General features: G+C 44.0%; 2 protein-coding genes across 3 annotated transcripts; both read left to right on the top strand.

Moving 5' to 3' along the window:
- Nucleotides 1-338: 338 nt before the first annotated feature.
- Nucleotides 339-3,360, top strand: spcs2 (signal peptidase complex subunit 2). The gene is made up of 5 exons (XM_084559483.1): nucleotides 339-615; nucleotides 991-1,074; nucleotides 1,152-1,312; nucleotides 1,993-2,127; nucleotides 2,325-3,360. The coding sequence occupies exons 1-5, from the start codon at nucleotides 574-576 to the stop codon at nucleotides 2,509-2,511; spliced, it is 609 nt and encodes a 202-aa protein (XP_084415609.1). The 5' UTR covers nucleotides 339-573; the 3' UTR covers nucleotides 2,512-3,360.
- A 1,066-nt stretch (nucleotides 3,361-4,426) lies between these two features.
- On the top strand, nucleotides 4,427-21,438 carry abcg1 (ATP-binding cassette, sub-family G (WHITE), member 1; the record flags this gene model as incomplete). 2 transcript variants are annotated; one of them, XM_084559490.1, is made up of 15 exons in its annotated part: nucleotides 4,427-4,492; nucleotides 8,513-8,759; nucleotides 12,500-12,617; nucleotides 13,516-13,648; nucleotides 13,756-13,806; nucleotides 15,084-15,229; nucleotides 15,311-15,434; nucleotides 15,690-15,804; nucleotides 15,881-16,026; nucleotides 16,111-16,212; nucleotides 16,307-16,475; nucleotides 16,546-16,646; nucleotides 17,175-17,333; nucleotides 18,479-18,597; nucleotides 20,776-21,438. In XM_084559490.1, the coding sequence occupies 15 exons, from the start codon at nucleotides 4,430-4,432 to the stop codon at nucleotides 21,002-21,004; spliced, it is 2,022 nt and encodes a 673-aa protein (XP_084415616.1). In that variant the 3' UTR covers nucleotides 21,005-21,438. The 2 variants fall into 2 exon arrangements, with proteins under 2 accessions (XP_084415616.1, XP_084415617.1); XM_084559491.1 differs by lacking the exon at nucleotides 4,427-4,492 and having other exon boundaries at nucleotides 8,537-8,759; nucleotides 15,881-16,062.
- Nucleotides 21,439-21,881: the final 443 nt, after the last annotated feature.

Genomic DNA, 21,881 nt, shown 5'->3' with positions numbered 1-21,881 from the left:
CTCTCTCACACACCTAGCCTATATATAAATATATATATATGTATATATTTTTACTTGCATTATATTTTATTTATATATTGAGGTTATTTTATCTGGTGTACTCATCAGGGCTCCACTCGGGGCAAACAGCCAAAGACACAAACTCTTTATTAACTTATTTTACAGGATATACTTAGTTCTGTATTCTTTTATATTTCTTATATCTCTTTTATATTTTATTTATATCTATTCACTAACCCTAACCCACAAAAACCAAAACAGGATTAATTTGCATTTACTTCATTAGTTCAGTTTTATTATTATTATATTTCGGGTTTAAATCATTTTCTCAGCGTATATCTTTTTATTTTATTTTAATTCTGTGTTTTCATTTATATCTTTCTTTATTTGTATTATTCGATATATTTTTATTCTCCAGTTTATTTTTTACGTTTATTATTTTTGCTCCTCTTACTCGTGAACGCGCACGCTGCCTCCGCCTCGTCCACGCGGTGACGCCGTCAGTTCAAACCTCAGTGCGAGCCAATCAGATGCGTCCAGGTCACAGGTTCCGTGTCAGTGGCGGAAGAGAAGATGGCTGCCGCGAGGAACGGAAAGAACAGTCTCCTGGAGAAAGTGAGGACAAAGTTTGAACGTTTGGGTCGAATTTAGACCAGAGATGATTTTAAAGGTCTTGTCTCCATCCGGGGCTCAGGCTGCGGGACTTCCGCTCTCTGAGGACGGAGGGGCGGACTCTCCTCTCCTCCGAGCTGCCGTAGGATGCTAAGCTAATGTTAGCAGGAAGAATTAAACAGCTGCACCAAATTCCGCTCAGAAAACAGTCAATTTAACTTCATGCAAGTTGTAAGAATACACAGTTGTAGTTTAAGTAAAGAGGTGGAGAGCGTGTTAACGTGAGCGTTGATCGGCATCATTGAACTGGAGACTTTCTGCAGGTTGTGGGATGATGACGCTAATAAGTGATAACGGTAATATGATGATGTGTTTCAGTGGAGGATCGATGAGAAGCCGGTGAAGATCGATAAATGGGACGGAGCCGCCGTGAAGAACTCTCTGGACGACGCTGCCAAGAAGGTCAGACTCGAGTCATGAGTGTAGGATTTAAATAAAGTGAGTTTATAACGAGCACGTTTTTATTGCGCCCCCTTCAGGTTCTGCTGGAGAAGTACTGTTATGTGGAGAACTTCCAGCTGGTTGACGGGCGGCTGCTGATCTGCACCATCTCCTGCCTGTTCGCCATGTTGGCTCTGGTCTGGGACTACCTGCACCCGTTCCCCGAGTCCAGACCCGTCATCGCCTGCTGCGTCATCTCATATCCTTCCACAAGAGGTTCACCTGAGCTCACCTGGTCTGAGCACACCTGGTCTGAGCTCACCTGGTCAGGCCTCACCTGGTCTGAGCTCACCTGGTCTGAGCTCACCTGGTCTGAGCTCACCTGGTCAGGCCTCACCTGGTCTGAGCTCACCTGGTCTGAGCTCACCTGGTCTGAGCTCACCTGGTCTGTTTAATGAAGTGTTCTTTAATAATTAAAATATAAAACAATAACTCCACAGAATCTAGAAGGATCTGTAAAATATTAAAAACCTTAAAGTTAATAACTAAAATGAAAGCTCAAGACATAGGACATTGTTTATTTGTCCCACGTGACAGTAGCACAGAATCTGACAACAATATATACAAACATAACGGCACTGAAAAATATAAAGACATTCTGACACTGAAGAGAAAAAGATGTGAAATATAAAATCAAATCTTTAAATTATTTCACATTCCTCGAAAAAACCCTGAAAGACAAAATGAAGTTACTGGAAAACCTTTTGTAGAAAATCAAGATCATCGTGTGTGTGTGTGTGTGTGTGTGTGTGTGTGTGTGTGTGTGTGTGTGTGTGTGTTAAGTGTGTGTGTGTGTGTGTGTGTGTTAAGTGTGTGTTAAGTGTGTGTTAAGTGTGTGTTGATGAGTTTCGTGACGGATCCTTGACTCGTCCCGATCACGTACTTCATCATGATGGGCGTCCTGACTCTCTACACCTCCTACAAAGAGAAGAACATCTTCCTGGTGTCTCTGCAGAAGGATCCAGCCGGGATGGATCCGGACCACGTCTGGCAGCTGTCCTCCTCCCTCAAACGGTCCGTCTCAGTCTGATCCAGTTCATCCTCTCATTTAAATCTCCTCCATCATCTGGTCTGAGTCCAGATCAGGACAGAAGATGTGTAGAGATTGTTTCTGTGATGTTTGTGGAGCTTTGTCTTGAGACCAGCTGATGAAGGGATTGTTGTGGGTTAGAGTCGGGGAGCTCGTTCTGAAACGTCTCGGTTTGTTCCAGGTTCGATGACCAGTACTCGCTCAGAGTCTCCTTCACTGACGGGAAGACCAGGATCAGCAGGGAGGCCGAGTTCACCAAGTCTGTGTCGGCGTTCTTTGACGAGAACGGGACGCTGGTGATGGACCAGTTTGAGAAGGCTGTCTCTAAACTTCACGACGCGCTGAGCACCGACAAGAAGAGCAAGTAAAACCAGACCTAGACTCGTCCCAGGAGCAGATCTGGTCTCGTAGGTCCTCCTCAGACATCACATCATCACCTAAACCTGCTTCCTCCTGACGAGGCTTCATTCAGACTAAAACTAAACGTTGATGGAGACAAAGAATCAGACCTCCAGTCGTCCTGGTCCTGGTCCTGGTCCTGGTTTATCTGAGACAAACTCATCTGGACTGGTTGTGTTTCTAGAAGACGTTTCCTCCAAGTGTTCAGCTCTAAATGATGGAGGAGGAGTTTAGGTTTTTATCACCTGAAGGTCACATGACTAGAGTCTGGACCTGGACCTGGACCTGGAGGAACCTGTTCTTTAGAAACACAACCGTGTCCAGATGTTTGTCTCTTGGATCCAACTTAAACCAGTTTCATCAAAACTTCATAAAAACAAAGCGACTCGTCTGGTTGTGATTCTTTGACCAGTGTTACATCGTGTTTCTGTTTGTGTTGACATCTTCAGTCCACTAGTGTTAGCATCATGTTAGCATCATTTATTAGCACTGTTAGCATCTGTCAGTGAGTCACAATGAACCCTTCAAACAGGAAGTGGACTGAACGTTGATCAGACTCTTATTTTGAATGTTGTTTTTTTTTTATTTTCTGTCTGAATAAATAAATTGACTGCAACTAATCCTGAATGTAGAGCTTCTTTAATCCGGTTCCCTGGGTTCCCTGGGTTCCTTGGGTTCCTCTGAGGTGCAGCAGTAGCAGCGTTCATCCAGCAGGTGGAGCTCTGCTGCTACAGACACCTGTTACCTGCTCAGTCAGAACTAAAAGAGACTCAGCCACTTCCTGCTGCTGCGGCTTCACAATAAAAGCATCAGAACTATTCAGGAAACTTCTGCACTGTGATTGGATCATTTAGAAATGATTTAATAATACACCACCTGGATCTAACTAATAAACAGGTATTCACCTCCTGTTGGATAATTACTGCATGGGTGATTATCTTTCAGCTGACAACAAGTTATTTAAGCCCAACCGATGCAATGAGTAGCTTCTCATTTCTTCAACAACCATGTCTAAAGACACATCCTGTGGTCGTCTGTTTGAGAAGGGTCAAATCATTGGCATGCATCAAGCAGAGAAAACATCTAAGGAGATTGTAGAAACTACTAAAACTGGGTTAAGAACTGTCCAAGGCATTATTAAAAACTGGAAGGATAGTGGAGAAGCATCAGGGTAAGAAGAGAGGCAGATGAAGTGATGCACCCATCATGCCTAGTGTCTACTGTACAAGCCTGTGGGGGCAGTGCTATGATCTGGGGTTGCTGCAGTTGCTCAGGTCTAGGTTCAGCAACATTATGAGGTCAGCTGACTACCTGAATATACTGAATGACCAGGTTATTCCATCAATGGATCATATTCCAAGATGACAATGCCAGGATTCATGGGGCTCAGATTGGGAAAGAGTGGTTCAGGGAGCATGAGACATCATGTTCACACATGGATTGGCCACCACAGAGTCCAGACCTGAACCCCATTGAGAATCTCTGGGATGTGCTGGAGAAGGCTTTGTGCAGTGGTCAGACTCTCCATCATCAATACAAGATCTTGGTGAAAAATGAATGAAACACTGGATGGAAATAAATCTGGTGACATTGGAGAAGATTATAGAAACAATGATACAGAGAATGAGCTGGAATCAGAGATAAAGGAGGTCCAACCAGATATTAGAGGGGGACCTTTTATTTGGTGGCGACTTCTTTTTTGGCCAGGCAGTGTAGTTTAGAGGTTTATTCTCATGCAGACATAGAGGGGCGGGGCTTATTGGATGAGTGGGCGTGGTTAGTGATTAAATGGGCGTGGTCCGCTGTCCTGGCTGCGGGGTTGGTGAGATGTGATCAGATGTGTCTGAGGGAGGAGTGAGAGAGTTGGAGTGTCGCTGTCTCTCGGCCATGGCCTGTCTGATGGCCGCCTGGTCCGTCCACAACCCCACCGTCACCAACTCCATCATCATGGTGAGTAGCAGCCACGGGACGGGGACAGAGACGGAGAGACAGAGGCAGCGACAGGACACAGACAGGACAGAGACAGGACACAGACAGGACACAGACAGGACAGAGACAGGGACAGAGACAGGACAGGGACAGAGAGAGAGATGGAGACAGAGGCAGCGACAGAGACAGAGAGGACAGAGACAGCGACAGAGGCAGCGACAGGACACAGACAGGACAGAGACAGGACACAGACAGGACACAGACAGGACAGAGACAGGACACAGACAGGACAGAGACAGGGACAGAGACAGGACAGGGACAGAGAGAGAGAGAGAGAGATGGAGACAGAGGCAGCGACAGAGACAGAGAGGACAGAGACAGCGACAGAGGCAGCGACAGGACACAGACAGGACAGAGACAGGACACAGACAGGACACAGACAGGACACAGACAGGGACAGAGACAGGACAGGGACAGGACACAGACAGGACAGAGACAGGACACAGACAGGACACAGACAGGACAGAGACAGGACACAGACAGGACAGAGACAGGGACAGAGACAGGACAGGGACAGAGAGAGAGAGAGAGAGATGGAGACAGAGGCAGCGACAGAGACAGAGAGGACAGAGACGGAGAGACAGAGGCAGCGACAGGACACAGACAGGACAGAGACAGGACACAGACAGGACAGAGACAGGGACAGAGACAGGACAGGGACAGAGAGAGAGATGGAGACAGAGGCAGCGACAGAGACAGAGAGGACAGAGACAGCGACAGAGGCAGCGACAGGACACAGACAGGACAGAGACAGGACACAGACAGGACACAGACAGGACAGAGACAGGGACAGAGACAGGACAGGGACAGGACACAGACAGGACACAGACAGGACAGAGACAGGGACAGAGACAGGACAGGGACAGCGAGAGAGACAGGACAGAGACAGGACAGAGAAAGAGACAAACTAAAGACAATCTAGATTTATACTGGAGACAATCTGGACATAAACTGGACTCAGACTATGTCGTGGTGTCTTCTTCTTCATCTTCATCTTTAATGTTTTTAATGTTTTTACAACTTCAGCCTTTAAACGAATCAGCCATAACATTATGACCACTGGGTGGATTCATCATTTCATCCTCAGAGTTGATGGTAGAATCAGGAGAAATGTTCCAGACTTTGACTAAAAGACCCAGACTGAAAGGGATCAGAACGTCTACATGGTCCTGGTCTGGACTGGATCAGAACCAGAGACAGTGGTCCAAGGAAGGAGGAAGAAGAAGAGGAGGAAGAAAAGGAGGCGGTCCAAGGATGCTGGTTCTGATAGAAAGGAGTCAGAGCACCAGTCAGGTTGTCCATGCTGACCTCTGACCTCTAGACCATAGAGACCTGGATGAAGGTGGTTCTGGTCTGAAGACCAGCCGGTGGAGTCCATGTTCTAATGGGAGACGTGGATGTTCCTCTGACTCGTAGCTCCTCCCCCAGGATTCCCTGAGGCCTCTTTCTGCGGGACGATGGTCCCTGGTTCAGGGGTGAGTTCAACGTGTTGATCTCAGACCAATCCAGACTCTGTGGGACGTCCCGGACAAACTAGACTGATCCATGGAGGCTCCACATTTTTTCAGAGGCCACATTCAGACCAGCAACATAACGGCAGAAATAACGACAGCTCCAGATGTGTCCCTTTGTTCATGAGTTCATCCTTTCATTAAGCATTTAAACCAGAAGTCCTGTCAGTCCGTCCTCCGACCAGCTGCTTTATTGAAAACTTCAGTTAATGTCTTCAGTGTAATTTTCACACTTAAACTCATCCCGCGGGGCCAGGTTGGACCCTCTGGGGGCCGGAGGTCTGGAAGTCAGGAAGGTGGTCATAATGTTATGGCTGATTGGTGAAGTTATCAGAAAGGTAACTGAAGGTGGATGCTGTACTGTGGACATGCAGCAGAGACCGTCTGGACGTCTCTGATGGTTTCATTCTCGTCTTCATCGTCACGTCTCTCAGACTCAGACGTCGGTCTTTTACGTCGGACTCTGAATTGTCCAGATCAGCTGTTGGTGGACGAGTCTCATGAAGACATTTAGGACGATTTGTTGTTGTGTTTCATCGTTCTTGTTGCCGTTCAGGTCAGTGTTGTTGTTCTGCTGATTCAGTCTGAGTCGGGTCAGGATGTTTTTCTGCTCGGTCACTAAGCTCTGTCCGACGGTGACCTCCTCCCGCCGTCGTCCCTGCGTGGAGGCAGATTAGTGTCCCATATGTCCCACACTCCGTCCTACATACAAACACTGAACCCAGCTAATCTCAAAACATCCACCGCTGCTCCTCTGACCGTCCCGTCCCAAAACAAGTTTGGTCTCCAGGTACAAGAATAAAATCTGCTCTTCAAGGCGTTTGTGAACTCTGACCTGATAGATGATAACATAGAATAGAATAGAATAGAATAGAATAGAATAGAATGTCTTTACCAGCAGCTCATGAGACACCCTGAATACAGTCCAGACAAGGATCTTGTTGTTTTGCAGTTTGTGCCAATAATTCAGTTGTTTTCTATTCAAAGACTGAATCCAATCGTGTCCATGAACCTTTCAACCAGTTAAATCTAGAAAATCCTTCTGTAGACAATAAGACACTGGGCAGTAATTTAACTACATTTCAGACCCTCATAGTTGACTCTCTACATTATTCTATGGAGCTGTTCAGCAGTGTCCCGTAAACTGTCCCTTCCCATGAGGTTCAGCAGGTGTTGCTGGTCATCATCAGTGAATGACTGCGTGTGAATGGATGTAAATGGTTGGAGGCTCTGGATGAAGCTGAACATTTTCCTTCCACTGCTTTTAAGAGAAAACGAAGCTCGACTCCCTCAGCTTCAGTTTGTTGCTTCATATCAGCGACTTCCATCCACAGTCAGTCGTAGCTTGTTGCTCGGTCGCTGTTAATGTGAATGCACCAAAACTGTCTGACCTCAGTCTCCTTTAAGACGTCCGGATGTCTTCAGTCAGTGTCCTCAAATAAAATATAAAACTCTTAGATTTAAGGCAAGAGAAACAATATAAAAGTAAACATATTATGGTACAAAAAATATTTCCATATTTATCAGGTTTTCAGTAGCTAATCAAAAAGTTGAAAACACAACTAATGTAAAGAGAAGGATGAAGTGGTGGAGGATGAGTATTACATCATGCACCAAGTACTGAACCAAAAACACATGAGGTAATGACAGGTTGTGTATACTGTGCTCTTGTATGTCCTGAAAGGAGCTCAGCAGCAGCAGAGCTAAGAAATGCTGATGTTAAAGAGTCAGACTGCTGAGGGGACATGGGACGTCCTGAAGACCTCCTTCTATCACTGTTGGTGCAGCAGTCTTTGGCTGAAGGAGCAGTTGTTCCTGATGTTTGACAGTTTAGCCAACATCCTCCTCTTCCTCACCTGCTCCACTCAGTCCAGAGGACAGCCCAGGATGGAGCTGGACCTCTTCATCAGTGTCAGTCTCTTCTTGTCCCTCTCTGTGACTCCATCACACCAGCAGACCACAGAGTAGAAGGTTGTAGATTCAACCATAAAAACAAGAACCACAACAACAGCATTACAAACAGTGTCCCCTGTTTTTCAAAGCACTAACGACCTTCGACCGTGTCCTGAACTTTACAGATAATACCAGCAGCTGATCAGACCCTGAATACAACACTGTCAAGTTAAGGATCTTGTCTTTTGGGAGTTTGTCCCAAGAATTCTGTCCAGTGTTTTCCGTTCCTAAAGCCTGAATCCACTGGTGCCCAGACACAAGTAAATCTAGAGAACCTACTGGTCACATGGTCATTTAATCAAACTTCAGACGTTCTGCATTATTCCACTGAGCAGTTCAGCAGTGTCCCGTAAACCGGTTCCAAACAGGATCCCCTGTTTAGGTTTAAAGAAGTTTACTGAGGAATTCACTGGAGATCATAACAAAGACTGTTCTCTTTTTGTTCTGTAGTTTGGCTGAAATAAATTAAACAAACATTAAGACTCATACAGCTGCTCATGTGATCTCTGGCCTCCAGAACACCAACGGACCCCCGGACCTGATGCTGGACCCCCGGACGGCGTGCATTTGTATGGATGAGGTGGTCAGCAGGCGGCCGACGGGCAGCCAGCAGACGCCGCTGCTGCAGGGACACCTGAAGAAGGTGGACAACAACCTGACGGAGGCCCAGAGGTTCTCCTCGTTACCACGGAGACCAGCGGTCAACATCGAGTTCAAAGACGTGTCGTACTCCGTCAGAGAGGGCCCATGGTGGAGGAAGAAAGGTACTGAAACACACTCAGCTGATGGGTTCAGGTCAGGATCCGTAAGAGTTCCCACTTCAGGTTCCTGACCATCAATAAACTCAATCACTTCACTGCGTCAAAGAGAAAAATAGAAGCTGATAAAATAATGAATGCTTCTGATTAAAGTTGGTCTGAACGAATCTGAAATAAAAACTAAAACCTGCTCCTCAGGAAGTAAAGATTTGATTTAAAGGAGATGAATTAAAGAGAAACTGGTTCCTGCAGCAGATCTGGAGACAATTATAAGTCAACAGTGTGATTCACTAGAACATTAGATCTGATTAGCAGAGTTCTCTGGAAGGAAATAATCAGCTGTTAAACCACAGCAGTGGCAAAGAGCTGAGTTTACACTGATCACGGCTTTGTGAATAAAATCTTTGCAGAAAACAGAAGCTGGAGAAAGTCTTCGGTCAGCTTCAGCTGCAGTTGATGCTCGGTTTGTTTGGTGGATTATCTGTAATCTGTTAATCTGCTGCAAATAGCTGTAGGTCAGATTAGATGAGGTTCCACAAACAACATGAGAAGAGGCTGTGTGTTGTTATTTACCTGTGTCAAAGAACGGAGAACCCTGATTGGCTCATTTTAGACTAATATTTCTGTGTCGTGTGTTTGATTGGGTTCTTTGTCGACTTTGTGTGAAAATGTTTTGAGTCATTTTTATGAAGAAATGTAGAAAATCCTGAAGGACGTTAAAAGTTCTACTGAACACAAGAAGAAGTGATAATTAGAGAAAGACAGTAAAACTACAGACCTGTGGAAAAAGACTGAACATGATTCAAAATCATTTCATTCTCATCTCTGACGTGTTTGAGGAAGTTAAATCAGGTTTTGACTGAAGAACAGAAGAACCCGTTTCAGGTTTCAGCTTCTCAGCAGCAAACAAAGAGAAACTGAGCTTCAGGAACAAAGAGTCCAGATCAGTTCTGTGATAGTTTAGTCTCAGTTTCTTTTCTTAAATTCATTCACACCTTTAAAGGACATCATTTTCATCGACCTGTTGGTTCTTCAGATGAATTTAAAGATCTAAACGACTAAACTTCCGAATGATCTGTTAACCTGTTTGATTAGGAATTAAATTACTAAAATCATTTTTCTGTCTTTAATGTACAAACTTGTATTTATGTCTATAATCTGAGACCAAAAAGAAGTACACATTAAATGTAGTCCAGCTGCAGTAACTAGAACCGTCTGATGCTCAAATATTAATTAATGATTGAGTTTCATCGTTAACGTTGTTTAAATCAGTCAGATTCTTGTCGAGGGTGATTTTAAAATGTGGATTCAGCAGAATTTAATTATCACATGTTGATATTTAAACAGTGAAAATTAGTTTGAATTTGATTTAGTAAGAACAGCCCGGGAGGAGGTGAGGGTGGATGGATGGGTCGACCTCATCAACATGACTCACCGTCGATACAGGACACCAACTACATTCTGTCCTCGCCGCCTCCCTGACGCCGGGAGCAGCTGTTTTGTTGCGTTCAGTCTGTAATCAGAGGCTTTAACAGATCCAGTTTCTATGGAAGCTGAAGTTAAACTCTTTGTTTTTGTTCAGATTAGAAAACCTGAGTTTCACTGAGAACAATCACGACTGCTGAGCTGTGGTCAGAGGCGGGAACACAGAAGAAAACACTTTAAATTTATTCTGTAGATTGAGACGTTTCATAGTTTTGAGGTTTTATTGTCATTTAACAACGTTAAAAACAACCAGGAATGAAATTAGCTGATAAATAAATAATAAGTTAATAAACAAGCAGCAGTAAAAACTAAGTATAAAACCTGTCTGTCTTTGTACCATAGTGCCATGATACTGCAGTACCTCGTGTACTGCTGCAGTAGATCAGAGTACTACTGTCAGGACGTTCTGTCGCCGCCACCGTTTCTACCAAACATTCAGAAAAACTTTATTTGAAGTTTAAACTGAACCAAGACTCTCAGAATACACAGAGTCTACAACTAGTAGAAGTTATTTCAGATTTATTTCAGTTTAACAAGAACTGAAGGTTTTACTGCAGAGTTAGGAGCTTCTTCAGTTCTCTACGTGTCCAGATGCCCTCGTTTCAGCTTTTCTTGGATAAATTTACCCAGAATGCATTTCTCTGGACTGTTTGATAAATAACTGAACTCTCACAGCTGACACAGGTTATGTTTCTATTATATTTTCACACGCTGTTTTTTTAAAAATGCCATTATTTTGTACTATTATTCATCTGTTTAAGACTTTATATTGTTTGGTATTCAGGGAAACGTGTCTCCTTACTGAGCTCATAACAAGAAACACTTTAAATCTAAAGTTGTTACCAGGAAGATGAATATATATATATATATATATATATATATATATATATATATATATATAAAACAGTTGATACTGATGCATTGTGGGTATTGCTGGAGTGCACCTCTGCTAACGAGGTTACTGCAGTTTATCGTCTCTAATCTGAGTCGTACTGGAGGCCAAGCTAACGCTAACACACTGAATCTCTGAGATGTTCAGGGTCAAATACAACGACTGGTGTTTAGTCTGAGTTTAAGAGGAGACGGTTCCAGGTCGTCCTTTATTTGGAGTTAAACCAGCTGATAGATGAATATATCTGGGTGTCATCTGCATAGAGATGGAGGTGGATGTTTCCTGATAATATTTCCTAAGAGAAATGTGTATAATGTGAAGAGTAGTGGTCCTAGCACAGAACCATGAGGAACTCCATAACTTTAGTTCAAGCTTCTTTCAGTAGAACTGGAGGCCAAGCTAACGGCGTCCATGAATCTAATCATCTAGTCTCTGCAGGTTACTGTCGGTCACAGCGGATTAAACCTGTTTCAATCAGATTAAATCAGGTAATCTCATTAAACATCATTCAGGCTGCAGCGGTTACTGTCGGCCATCTCCGTCGTCCTTATCCTCTCTGGTTCCCAAGGCAACCCCATTCCCATAATTAATGTAATGACATTTTCTCCAGTTATTGTTCAGTTAGAAAATCAGACGTTTTAGGGTCTGGTCATTCATCTTTATTCAACTTTACTTTTAAAACAAAAACTGGTAAAACAACTGATTTAAACTTTTAAATCCAAAAACAAAACAAATGAAAAAAGAAACCTTTCTTCTATTGCTTTCTCTGGAATGAGATAAAAATGCCTGGATCATTGTTTTCTGAAGTTCGCAGATGACACCACCCTCATCATGGTCATCTCTGATGAAGGTGGTGTCATTGACCACCTGGTGACGTGGTGTCGCCATGACAACCTGGAGACAGTGGAGATGATCGTGGACTACAGGAAGAACACAGCCCCACTCCTCCCCATCATCCTGTGTGATTGACAATCATATAAACTCTTGTTTATTTTTATTTTAGCCAGAAACAAAACTTCAGATGTCAGGAAGTAGACGGACTACTTAGACACCTTTAACAGGTCGTGGCCACCATGTCACAGTTTCTGCTCATATTGTTCTTGATCAGTTGTTGACCTGCTGATTTTCAATTCTTTATTAAAATAAGGCTCAAAAATCAACAGATCTTTGAATCAGGTTTGTTTCAGTAAATGTTTTTTATGTTTTAAATCCTACGTCGGCGTTCTGGGTCTGGTTTGAGTCCAGACTGTGAAGAGTTTGTGTGAATCTCGGCAGATTAACGTGAAACCTGAAGCCTGGACTCAGGACAAAGAGCTGCTCTCAGAGTTGGCTGGGAACCCTCAGACTGATTGTTTCTGTTCTGTTTCAGGTTACAAAACGCTGCTCAAAGGGATCTCTGGGAAATTCACCAGCGGGGACCTGGTGGCCATCATGGGGCCCTCAGGAGCCGGGAAGTCCACCCTCATGAATATCCTGGCCGGGTACAGGTGGGTGAGGACTATTGTTGTTCTAGACTGTTGGATCTGGACTGAACTATTTTAACATAAATATATTTCATTCATACATATAAACGTTTTACAATCATTTAGAGATTCAGTCGGTACGGTTTTGTTCAGAGGAGCATTTTCTTTAACATCAGAGGGTTTTGACGACTACAGTTCTGCAGATGAAGATAGACCTGATGAAGAGATGAGTCAGATCATTTAAAAAGTAAACCCAGAGCTTGAGGACCTTTAGTTTTTTAACTGTTCAAGCTCCCAATGTGTCATTATTCATGATGAAGGTAAATGTCAGTTTATATGCAGATGATACTCTAATGTCCATTCCCAAACTCCAAGAAGACCTAAACATTATGAAACTACAGGTTTTATTGATGATGAATCTACTTCCTCAGCTGTAGTTTTCCAGGACAGATCAGCAGCTTGAAGCCAGAAGATCTCACAAAGTAAGAAATTACTTCCATGATGGAGGATCTAGACATCTTTAGTTTGATTCAAGAGTCAAGATGTTTCTTGTCCCACTAAAAACAGCAGTTTAGACCGTACAGTTAAATGCTTGCTTTGCCAATCTCCCCTCACTAAAAACACTAAATAAAAAGAAAGAAACCGATAAACTAAAACAGGGTGCAGGAGAAAGCGATCTTTGGTTTGTGCCATGATTTGTCCAGAACCAGAACTCTGTCTGCCCACGCTCCACCACAGAACAGAGGAGCTGCAGCTTTGTAATTGTAGGAACATGAAATACATAGAACCATACGGGTTTCTGTGTCTGGGAACCAGACTGACTCCTGGTGTTTCTCAGTCTTTACATCTTGTTATTTTCTTAAGACTTCCATCAATGCAGTGAGATTTGTTCCCACCTCATATCAAATATCACCTATATCAGGGAGACTGGGATGAAAGGTGAGATCCTGATCAACGGTCAGCCCAGAGACCTGCGCTCCTTCAGGAAGGTTTCATGTTACATCATGCAGGACGACATGCTGCTGCCTCACCTCACCGTACAGGAGGCCATGACGGTACTGATAGTTTTAATATCTTTGTCTCGACCCCCACATCAAGAACCACTGGTCTGTCTGTTGAAGTCCAGATGCTGCAGATTTGAACCTTGTTGCTGTTTCTGCAGGTTTCAGCCAACCTGAAGCTGCAGGAGAAGGTGGATGCTCGAAGAGAGATGGTGAGTTTTAGACCCTGACCTGTTCAGGTTCTTCTACGGATCAGAGTTTAACACCCTCCACCCGACTAACCCGGTATATATGAGGGACAGTCACAATAAAATGAAACATTATCCACAATCCTCTCTGCTCCACTATGCCATGCTGGGTGTCATCACATAGCTGGAGATAACCAGCTAGCCTCAGCTGACAGAGAAAACACTTAGAGAAACTTTTTATTTCTCAGTCATCATGTCAGAGTTTCTTCTTCTGTCTCAGTTTTTCATCAAATCCAAAAACAACTGACAACAAATGTAACTGATATAGTTTTATTATCTTCTGTCCTTTAGAGTCTATCCACATGATTCTACATCAACTATGAACCACATGGTGACTGGACTGATAGAATCAGATCCCTGTGCCTTAACTACATACGTGGTCCTTTGTCTCCATCTAGTGGTCTAATGGTGGTACTACAGATAATAAACACAATGCAGCCATGTTGCAGTGAAAGATAACTTAGCATTGATATGTAGCATGCCTTGGTGACTGGTTTCCCTGGGGAGTTCCATGTGTGAACAACATGGAGGAAATCTCCATCTTCTTCTGGATTGTATAATGATCACAATGGTAGAATGTGATGATGTCCAGGATAAATAAAATGTCCAAAGGTTGAATTGTGTGTACGTTGCCTCCTGTAGTGGAATCAGGAGGATTTTGTAGCCAGATTCACTTTCAAGAGGTAAAAACCCAATGTGGAACACTTTGGGTTCTTTGGTTCTCCACATGTCCAAATGGAGAGTGGACCTGGTTCTATTGTTACTAGAACCTTTGTGGTATTTCTCTAAACTGTTGGTCCAGTTCTAGTCAAGGGGTTGCTGAATGAGTTCAGAATGATATCATTGCTATCAGGGTGTTTTCTACTATCTGATCTAGAAGACGTTTTAGTTTATCACTAATTAATCAGACACAATGTTACTGACACTGAAGTCTGACCTATCCATAGAGACCAGGCTCCATAGAGACCAGGCTCCATAGAGACCAGGGTCCATAGAGACCAGGCTCCATAGAGACCAGGGTCCATGGAGACCAGGGTCCATAGAGACCAGGGTCATAGAGACCAGGGTCCATAGAGACCAGGGTCCATGGAGACCAGGGTCCATAGAGACAAGGGTCATAGAGACCAGGGTCAGGAACATGGACCTGATGGTTCTGGAGATAGTCCTGGTTTATTTGGTCTCAGGTGAGACTAGAGGGTTTAAGAGGTTAACCAGCAGCTCTGGTTCTGGTTTCTGTTCAGGTTCGAGAGATCCTGATGTCTCTGGGTTTGCTGGACTGTGCTAAGACCAGGACGTCTCACCTGTCGGGGGGTCAAAGGAAGAGACTGGCCATCGCTCTGGAGCTGGTCAACAATCCTCCGGTCATGTTCTTTGATGAGCCAACAAGGTCAGAAACTAAAACCCTTTATTTGACTCATGTTATTTCTTCTTGTCTGATGTTGAACTAAACGTTGTGTTTGTGTCTCAGCGGTCTGGACAGCTCGTCTTGTTTCCAGGTGGTGTCTTTGCTCAAAGCTCTGGCTCGAGGAGGCCGGACCGTCATCTGCACCATCCACCAGCCCAGCGCCAAACTCTTTGAGCTCTTTGACAAGGTGACAAGTCTTTCTTTCTTCTGTCATTCTTTACTCTCCATCTGATATCCCAGAAAGTCTCCTCGTTGCTTCCTACAAATCAGCTTCAATTTAGCTAAAAACATCCAGATGTTTCCAAGTTTAATGAAACGTTGACGGTTCTTTGAGGATTTTAGAGAGGAAGTGATTTTTAATGAGTGTTCTAGGTTCCAGTTCCAGATCAAACTCGGTTCGAGGAGCAGAACTCCTCATCCTGGGTTTGTTTGTGTGTTGCAGCTCTATGTGCTGAGTCAGGGTCAATGTATCTACAGAGGACAGGTGTCCAGTCTGGTTCCTTACCTGAGAGACCTGGGACTCAACTGTCCAACCTACCACAACCCTGCTGACTTTGGTAAGACCACGTCTGTCTCTCTCTGTCTCACTTGCTGTCTGTCTCTCTGTCTTATTGTCTCTCTGTGTGTCCTCAGTGATGGAGGTGGCGTCTGGAGAGTACGGGGATCAGATGGTTCGTCTGGTCAGAGCTGTCCAGGACAGGAAGTGTGAGAAGGATTATCAGACTGAGCTGAACGGAGACACCAACCTCCACCCGCTCCTGTGGCAGCGGACGGAGGAGGTGAAACCGAGCACACCTGACATGTTCTATTCATGTGTTCATCCATCTATCATCTATTAATCATCCATCCATGTCTGTCCTCAGGAGACGTCTTCGTCCGAGGGTTGCCATAGTTTCTCAGCCAGCTGTATGACTCAGTTCTCCATCTTGTTCAGAAGAACGTTCCTCAGCATCCTCAGAGATTCGGTGAGAAAACCTCAACCCTTCTCAGACAGTTTGATGGACGCTCTGAAAGCTCCTCCCACTCTACTAAGCAGACTTCTTGTCATTGGTTGAGCAGGTGTTGACTCACCTGAGAATCTCGTCCCACATCGGGATTGGCGTTCTGATTGGTCTGTTGTACCTGGGGATTGGCAATGAGGCCAAGAAGGTTCTGAGTAACTCTGGGTTCCTGTTCTTCTCCATGTTGTTCCTCATGTTCGCGGCTCTGATGCCCACAGTCCTCACATGTGAGTCAGTCAGACCTCCAGCCACCTCTGGACCACTTCCTCATCTAATCCTCTCTGTTTGTTTTTTCAGTTCCTCTGGAGATGGGAGTTTTTCTGAGGGAACACCTGAACTACTGGTACAGTCTGAAGGCGTACTACCTGGCCAAGACCATGGCTGATGTCCCCTTCCAGGTAAACATCTGGAGCATGAGAAACAAATACCTCTGATCGTCTTCCAACCAATCAGAGCAAAGAATCATGTGACATTAAAGTCATTTCCTGTCAATATTTTTTACACATGATACTAGACCCTAGACATTTCACGTCTCCATCGGTGGCCATTTTGTTGTAAATGTAACGACTCCATGGCGTTCAGATGAAACGCCAGAGAAACTTTTCTGGGTCCCTCTGAAACTTGGAGAAACTTCAGCCGAGCTGATGAAGATGACGACTGAGTGGGATCAACAAGGACGAGGAGAAAAGAGAAATGACTGGGAAGTTGATCTGGAGTCTCTCTGTTGGGAACTGATTCTGACGGGCCAATCAGATCGTGTGGGCGGGGCTTAATTTGTTGATGTATAGAAGAGAACAGCGACGTAGTTTAATTATTTTACAACTAAATGTCTCTGATTGGTTGGAGGACTATCCAGGTGATGAGGAGGATGTTCATGTTACCAGAGTCTAACGTACTAACTCTGTGTGGTATCTGGTCCGGGCCAGGTGGTCTTCCCGGTCGTGTACTGCAGCATCGTGTACTGGATGACGGCTCAGCCTCCCGACGCCGGACGGTTCTTCCTCTTCCTGTCTCTGGGCGTCCTGACGTCTCTGGTGGCTCAGAGTCTGGGGCTGCTGATCGGAGCGGCCTCCACCTCTCTGCAGGTTGGTCCTCCGTCTAAGACGAGACCTTTACACTCAATACTTTACTGTAACACAACAACAACACAACAATAACACAACAATAACACTTCAGTACTTTCACTCTGACAAACAATCTTGCTGCTTGGGTTTGATGGGCAGCATAAAGCAGCTTTAAAGAGTGTCCCTGACAGATGCTTTGAATGTTAGCATCAATGGAATGCGTCTGGTATTTTGGCTAAAATAACTAAAATAACTAATCTGATGATCAGCAAGGAAAATAAACAATATTTGTGACGTAAGTTAACAGGAGGTGAAATCTAGTTTATATCAGTGTGAACGACGGGGAAACAGAAGCTACCTTGGTTTGACTCTGTGTGTCTACTTCTGTCTGGTTTATTGTGATCTGTCTTCATCCTCCTCTTCCTCTCTATCTTCCTCCGTCATCTGTCGTCCATAATCCACACTCACCAAACCAAAAAGGCGACTCAGTGTTTCTGAAGGTTCTCAGTCTTTAATTTATCTAAACAATAAAGCTGACTCATCGGACTTGTTGTGTTTGTAGAAGACGTTTCCTCCAAGTGTTCAGCTCTAAATGAAGGTGGAGAGTTTAGGTTTTTATCACCTGAAGGTCACATGACTAGAGTCTGATAATGACCAACAAACCTAAACCCACCACCGTCATTTAGAGCTGAACACAAGTCCAGATGTCTTGGTTTTGTTGTTTATATAATCTTTGATCTGGTCGACTGAGAACCTTTAGACAGGACAACCAAACGGTTTACTTCACAATAAAAGACATAAATAATATTCAGATAGTCACAGACCAGCAGCAACATGGACCAGTATTAACTTTAGTACTGGTCTGATGCTGCTGCTACATGAAATCATTCATTTCTGGATGTTTTTGTGCAAAGTAAACATGACAAAAATGTCATTTCTAATAAATCAGAGTGTTTTTCATTATTATAATTAACTGTCCATATAAGCAAACCACGAAGCACTCAAACACTAACTTATATAATGATGCACATCCATTAGCTCCAGCTGCAGACACTAGTTAATCATCTCTAACGATGGAGTCGTCAGATTCAGACAAAAATTATTTTCAGTCTGAAGTAACAGCTCCAAACTGACCCATGTCACTCAGGTGTTCTTGTTTCTTGCAGGTGGCCACGTTTGTGGGTCCAGTCACAGCAATCCCGGTTCTGTTGTTCTCTGGGTTCTTTGTCAGTTTTGACACCATCCCCTGGTACCTGCAGTGGATGTCCTACATATCCTACGTCAGGTCGGGGCCCTGTTCAACGACATAATGCAGCTTATAAATGGGTTCTTGGTTGGTGGTGTGGAGGATTCGTCATTGGGTACAACATTTCTACATAAAAATGACTCAAAACATTTTCACACAGGTCCAGAACTATTAGACCTTAAAGTGAGCCAATATTACATATCATGTCCTCCTTGTGTCCAGTATCTGCTGTGACCTCCTTGTAACTAAATGTTTCTGGTAACTGCTGATCAGTGGTCTACAGCAGCTTGGAGGAATTTTAGCCCATTCCTCAGAACAGAACCACTTCAGTTCTGAGATGTTGGTGGGTTTCCTCACATCAACTGCTTGCTTCAGGTCCTTCCACAACATTTCTATTGGATTAAGGTCAGGACTTTGACTGGAATGATGCAGTGTTGTTTCATCTCATTTAAACCAAACTATTCTACTTTGGTCTCATCTGTCCACTAAACATTGTCCCAATAGTCTTCTGTCTTGTCCACATGATCAGGGACGTGCACAGGAATTTTGAGGGGCAGTTGCTCTGACATGAAAAAAGGGCGCGCACCCCCCCCCCCCCCCCCCCCAAAAAAAAACAAAAACTCACGGGCTATATGAAGGACTGAGAATAACAGGGTCTTTATTAAAATATATATACACAAAGAAGTAAAACACTGAAATACAGCACTCAATCACCTTAACTACTACTAATAACACAGAAAAACAACAAACAAGCTCAGGCCGGTCGCGTTCGCCTCGCGGCCGCTCAATTTGTAATCCGCTGCGTAAATCCTTCGGCCGGCCGACCGGGAAAAGTCCCGGTCGTCCCGATTGCCACTCCGCCCCTGCTCCCTCTCCTGAATCCGCCTTTTTTCGGTGGGCATCTTGGCTTCAAACAATACCAAAAATAGTGATAGGATTTAGGCATTTAACCATTTTGAATAAAATGTGATGCATTACTTCCATCATTCATTCTTCTTGCGAAATGTGAGAAACTAACTATCAGCAGACATATAGCTTAGTTTGCCTAAATGCCTAAAAAATAGCCTAGGCTTTGTGATAACGGGCTGCTTGTCTGCAAGCTATCTGTCTGATTATTTAGGCTAAACGTGGCAAACTCAGAATATAATAATTAATGTGATGCATTACTTCCATCATTCATTCTTCTTGCTAAAACGAAATGTGAGAATATAACTATCAGCAGACATGTAGCTTAGTTTGCCTAATGCCTAAAAAATAGCCTAGGCTGTGTGATAACGGGCTGCTTGTCTGCAAGCTATCTGTCTGCTAAACGTGGCAAACTCAGCCTGGATTTATGAAGATTTTAATTCATTTAATAGAACTTGATGATGATGATCGTTCGTTTGTTATACATCACAAACTCACCTTCTCCGACAACGTTGAGTCGTCTCACCCGACAACCCTATCTTTTACTGTCTATGCGACAACCTCGACGTGCTCCTACTAGGGCCGCCCGCTCCCGGTCGCGTGCAGCGCTGCAGCCACGTAAACAGAGTTTGCCCCTACTGACTTTCACTTTCCGTGCCCGAATGGAAGTGAATGAGGCTTTGCGATTATTATTTATTTTTTTTTTTATCTAGGCCTACGTGAAATTCTGCATCCATTGTACATTTTTTTTTTTTCCCCTCAGAAGGGCAACGTGAGTCGAGAAGGACATATGGGCAGTTGCCCGAGCAACCTGAGCAACCCCCCTGTGCACGTCCCTGCACATGATGTTTAGAAATGTTCTTCTTGGAGAGCAGTGTCTTTGTCCATCACACCATGGTTGTTCAGTGGATTCATCAACATTAACATCAGCCAATGAGAGAGAGGCTTTTAGCTGCTTAGAAGTTCCCCTGGGTTCCTTTGGGACCTCTCAGACTATTATGGAGTGATCTTTGTTGGTGGACCACTCCTGTGGAGGGGAACAGTCGTCTTCAATCTGTCTGACTGTGGATTATTTGTGGGTTCCAAACTCTTTAGAGATGGTTCTGGAACCTTTCCAAGTCTTGTGTTCCATGTGTTTGATTGGGTTCTCTTTCTCTACTTTCAGGACTTGTGTGTGAAAATGTCATTTTTCTGAAGAAATGTATAAAACTCTGAAGGACATTATAACTTTTAAGTGTCCACACACCAGGGAGCTCTGGTTTCATTTGTCTGAACTCGTCCTGAAGGTTTTTTACTTTCGCTGTGTTTCAGATACGGGTTTGAAGGCGTCATCTTGTCCATCTACGGTCTGGACCGAGAGGATCTTCACTGCGATGAAGACGACACATGTCACTTCCAGAAGTCAGAGGCCATCTTGAAGGAGCTGGATATGCTGGACGCCAAACTCTACCTGGACTTCATCGTCCTCGCCATCTTCTTCTTCTCTCTGAGGGTCATCGCTTACTTCGTCCTCCGGTACAAAATCAGCTCTGAGAGATAGACGAGGTCCTGCAGGATGAGGACACGTCCCACGGCAAGGACATCTGATGGCGAAGCGTTTAGGCCGTCGTTAGCGCGTAGCCGAGCAGTTTTTCTACTTTGGGCCGATGTGAGACGGAGCCCGTAGAGATGGACTGGTTTGATCCGGTCCAGGAACCGGAGCTGGTCTCTTTGTTCCTGGAGGTTTCACCGTGCCACAACCTGACGGACAGCCACACATTTTTAATTTCCTCTCGTCAGAATAAAAGTTTCAGCAGACTTCATGTTACTGTAGTTTATCTACTGAGGTCAAAGGTGAACATCAATAAAGACGTATCATTTCCTCAATGACTCCAATATTTACTGAACCGTCGATGAGTCTCATGTTTAAAGAGTTGGTCGCTTCATCACAGGTGAAATCACAACAGGTTTTATATCTGATCACATTAATAACAACAAGAATATTAATAATAATAATACATTTTAATTGTGGGAGCCCTACATCACTTATCAGATTCATAAAACTTTATTTGTTTAACACATTTAAAAACTAAATGAAAAGTCTTTGTGGTCTTTTTAAACAGAGAAACATCATAGAGGAGAAAAATAAAAAAACTGAATAGCAACACATGAAATACTTCACACACACAATCAGACTGAGTTTATTAAGGGACTGGATCATAAACTAGAAACTCGTCTGTGCTGCAGCGCCTCCTGCTGGAATAATGCTACAATAATAAACAACTGAGAAACCACAAGTTTGAGACATTAGACGTTTATAAGAGTAATGAGCTCAGTGGTGTGGTGGTCAGCACTGATGCCTCCCAGCCAGAAGGTTCTGGGTTCTAATCCAGGCTGACTGGTTCCTTTCTGTGTGGAGTTTGCATGTTCTCCCTGTG

The sequence above is a fragment of the Chelon labrosus genome (assembly GCF_963514085.1).
Source record: "Chelon labrosus genome assembly, chromosome: 13".
Classification (NCBI taxonomy): domain Eukaryota; kingdom Metazoa; phylum Chordata; class Actinopteri; order Mugiliformes; family Mugilidae; genus Chelon; species Chelon labrosus.
Note: the sequence above shows the minus strand (reverse complement) of the source record. Positions and strands in the feature narration are given on the sequence as shown.

Coding starts and splice junctions, on each gene's coding strand:
- spcs2 (XM_084559483.1), top strand. CDS start 574: ATGGCTGCCGCGAGGAACGGAAAGAACAGTCTCCTGGAGAAA. Junction 1,075..1,151: donor TGGACGACGCTGCCAAGAAG/GTCAGACTCGAG, acceptor CGCCCCCTTCAG/GTTCTGCTGGAGAAGTACTG. Junction 1,313..1,992: donor ATCGCCTGCTGCGTCATCTC/ATATCCTTCCAC, acceptor CGTCCCGATCAC/GTACTTCATCATGATGGGCG.